Below are 3577 nucleotides of genomic sequence, written 5' to 3'. Positions count from 1 at the left end.
CAACAAGTCTCTGTGTTGGCATGAGCAATACAAGACTAGGTTTTACTTAGTATTGGTCCATCCATCCATTATCTATACACTTCTTAATCCTCGCTAGGGTTGCAGGGGGTTGGAGTTTATCCCAGCTGACTCAGGGTGAAGGCAGGGGACACCTGGACAGGTAACCAGTCTATCACAGGGCTACACTTAGAGACAGACAACCAAGCACACTCACATTCACACCTACGGACAATTTAGAATCACCAATTAACCTCAACATGTTTCTGGACTGTGGGAGGAAGCCGGAGAACCTGGAGAGAACCCATGCTGCACGGGGAGAACATGCAAACTCCACGCAGATCCTGGGTGTCCTCACCGGGACGCGAACCTTCTTGCACCGAGACTACGGTGCTAACCACTGCCCCACCTTGCAGCCCAGTGTTCTGTACATCACTACTGGTAAACTTCACAAGAGACATTCTGACCTGCTGCCACAGTAGAAATAACACATTATCTGTGCTTTTTATGACCTGCCAACACTGCCACTCTACGTTTTAGGAATTTCACAAAAATACCATTTCAGCTCCACTATTATTTTAGCACAGCACAGTAGGCTGACTCTAATCGCATCCCGAGGTTACAGCTGCTGCCCTCCCTGTCCGCCTCCCACATGTCTTTCATTACAGAAGGAGGGTGTGGAGCGCTTCAGTCCAAGTTCGGTCTATTTTTGGCGTTACAAAGGAAGCTACATAACAATCGCCCCCCTCCCTCAAAAAAAAAACTACATTATATATCCAAAGTAAACTCCTAAATCCTTTGGGGAAAGTTGTGCACCAAATTTGATACTGTAAGGACATCTGCAACTTACATTGTCTCTGAGAAAGTTGGCATTTAGACAAGCAGCGTTCTCCCACAGCAGCTGGAATTCATAAGAATGTAATCTAAACTTGATCTCAGTCCATCTCACTGACATATTCCTGTCACAACATCACTCTCTGACATCTGTAGCCTCCTGGGAATTTCTGCTTCCACTTCTAATGAAGTAAATAAACTCAAAACGTTGACCCCTTATCTCTGCGGCTACACACAGTGCAGCTCTTCCTGTCATTATGACGCAAAGCGAAACCAAGAACCTCCCAATTCAAGCATAATTTTTATGTGATAGTCAGATTTCAGGCAAATACTTATGAGCAGCGGCAAAAGGGAAGCAAAGATGTTTTCTAGATCTAATCTTTTGTTTAAATGACGTTACTACTTAGACATAAATGTACAGTCTGGACTACAGTATTTGAAAGACTTAAAGAGACCATTCAATGATTGAGAGAAACACCAGCAGTAGTTTTGTAGTTGTTAAAGTTTTAAAGAGGGTCAGTGCCGTGATCTACAACGACAGCTGCCGACCGGTAGAGAAACCTACAAACACCGGCGATCTATAAAGAGGATAGCTCGCTGTGACAGACCTGCTTGAACATTTAAATTACTCTCCATTTATATTTCCCTTTCTCTCCAGACAAATTTTCCCTGACCTTAACAACCAATCAGTCTGCTCTGAACATGTCTTTGTGTTTCAGACTGTAGGCAAGCTGGCAGAACCGCAAGAAAGTTAGCAGAGTCACATGATCCAGTCTGGGTATGATCAGGCACATTCAAGCAGAAACGGGTAGCTGCAATGACAGATGTTTTTGGCTATTTGTTAGGGAAGGAAAAACAGTTCAGTACAAAAACTGAGCTGAAAACTAACAGAAAAAGACCAAGAGTAAACGTGTAAATGTACTTTTCACAAACATAAAAGAGAAGTCAGGGAGTCTCGGGATCAGGTTTGAAGAAACACCCTCCTAAATATGGCTCATAATTACCCCTCATCTGCACCAGGGCATGGCTGCACGGCTGCTCCAGATCCTGTCATTTAGGGTTCTTCATATATCTCAGCCTGAAATTACTCCAACATGTCCAACTGTGGTAGATCCTATAGTGCCCTCTTTTAGCTGGTCTCAAGCTCAAGACGCACTGAGGAATATTAACATGTGTGTTCAGCTGAAGGTTTCGTCACTTCTTAAATGAATTTGCAGCCAAAACCACTGTTAGCTTCTTGTTTATTACTTTCTCTGTGTTGCATTTGGAAATCCTTGGCAAGCTCACGTTCTTTTTCGCACACAAGCACACTCATGGTATGCACTGCCGTTCTTGGAGGGTTGGTAAAGTGAATCAATTAGCAATCATGTGGCAGGCCGAGTGGAAAAGGGTGTGTGCAGAGACGAGGAGGAAAGCACTATTATCGCCAGCGAACAGGAGAAGTGCCTGGGATTGTTTTTCATTTCTACTTATGAACGTCCTGCAAAAAGCTCAGCATGAAATGTGAAGAAATACATACCGATAGAGTCATTTTTAAATCAATTATTGTGCACAAAAGACAAGGGTACTCTCCAAAACAAGGCCTTTTGGGAGTACACATGCTCCGTACACTCTTCTTTTCTATGCGTTAATGATTCATGGCAATGAATTGCACTTCCCTGTTAAATAAAGAAGAAAAAAAAACTGCAGCTGTACATCACACTCAGCAGACATCAGGGCGGGTCACTGTAAAATAAGTTTAACTGGTGTTATGGGGAAGGAAGGCATAATTACAGCCACATTAGGGAAGTGGACATTATTAACAGCTCAGCAATATTGGATGAAACGAAACTGAACACACCTGAATTGACAAATGGAGACCCCTCCTCACATGTTTGAGGGTTTTTTTTTTGTTTTTTTAATAAGCTAGGCTCTATACATAGCTGGGCGTCAGCTAAGCTCCTGTTGCCTTCCATACCAGTCTGAGGAATGTGGCAGCAACTGGACAAGCACAAGCACAGACTGGGACTTCGTACGCCACCAATATATGTGGCACTTTGCACCCACCAGCTTACTTAAAGGCATCCTGAATTTCCCATACGTGACTAAAAATCGCTCTAAAAACTGAAGAAAGTGAACCGTTAGCTAGCTTGTGTTTGTAAAAGTTCACGCGCTCCGAGTGAAAGTGGTAGCGGCTAACTGGGAACAATAAAAAAAGCAGAAAATAATAAACGTATTGTTGTAAGTAACGTCTCTGGGATGACTTTAGGAACTGTACGCGTTTCCACAAAGAGTAACGACAAAGTCAAAACAAAGCTAGCAGCTCGGGTGTTTTGTTTTTTGTTTTAGATGTAAACCAACGATAAGGTCCCACGACAAATGGAAGTGCAGCGTGTCCTTTTGGGGGGTTTAAATAATTACCATATTTCGATTTCTCCTCCAGTTCCATGATTACGAAGCGTTTCTTCTGGACCACAGCTGCTCACGGGCGACGGCTACAGCATATTTCCAGCTTTGGCAGGGGGCTCGTTTGTGCGGCACTTTCTGCCAGTTTGTGCACTTCGTGAGAAGTCCGCTCCAAAATCTTGACGGTCCTGCCAACATTTAAAGGGATATTCCTTCGAGGAGGCGGCTGACCAATGAGGACGCGGGACGCAGTGAGTGACAAGGCGGCCGACCAATCACAGTGCGAGGAGCGGGAGCCCACTCATGCTAGTGGAGAGTGGCTTAATTTCTAGTACCGTTAACTGGAAGAGTCCAATGAGCT

The 3577-nt window shown here is 44.1% G+C and overlaps 1 protein-coding gene across 1 annotated transcript in view; it reads right to left on the bottom strand.

Annotated features, from left to right (window-relative positions):
• LOC103358687 (choline transporter-like protein 2) overlaps positions 1-3375 on the bottom strand; it is a 27654-nt gene extending 24279 nt beyond the window's left edge. Inside the window, exon 1 of the mRNA XM_008283747.1 lies at positions 3232-3375. Coding sequence (XP_008281969.1) covers positions 3232-3259 — 28 coding nt within the window. The 5' untranslated portion in view covers positions 3260-3375. The remainder of the gene's footprint in view (positions 1-3231) is intronic.
• Positions 3376-3577: the final 202 nt, after the last annotated feature.

The sequence above is a fragment of the Stegastes partitus genome, unplaced genomic scaffold, assembly GCF_000690725.1.
Source record: "Stegastes partitus isolate 25-593 unplaced genomic scaffold, Stegastes_partitus-1.0.2 Scaffold326, whole genome shotgun sequence".
Taxonomy (NCBI): domain Eukaryota; kingdom Metazoa; phylum Chordata; class Actinopteri; family Pomacentridae; genus Stegastes; species Stegastes partitus.
This window is presented reverse-complemented; position numbering and strand designations above follow the sequence as displayed.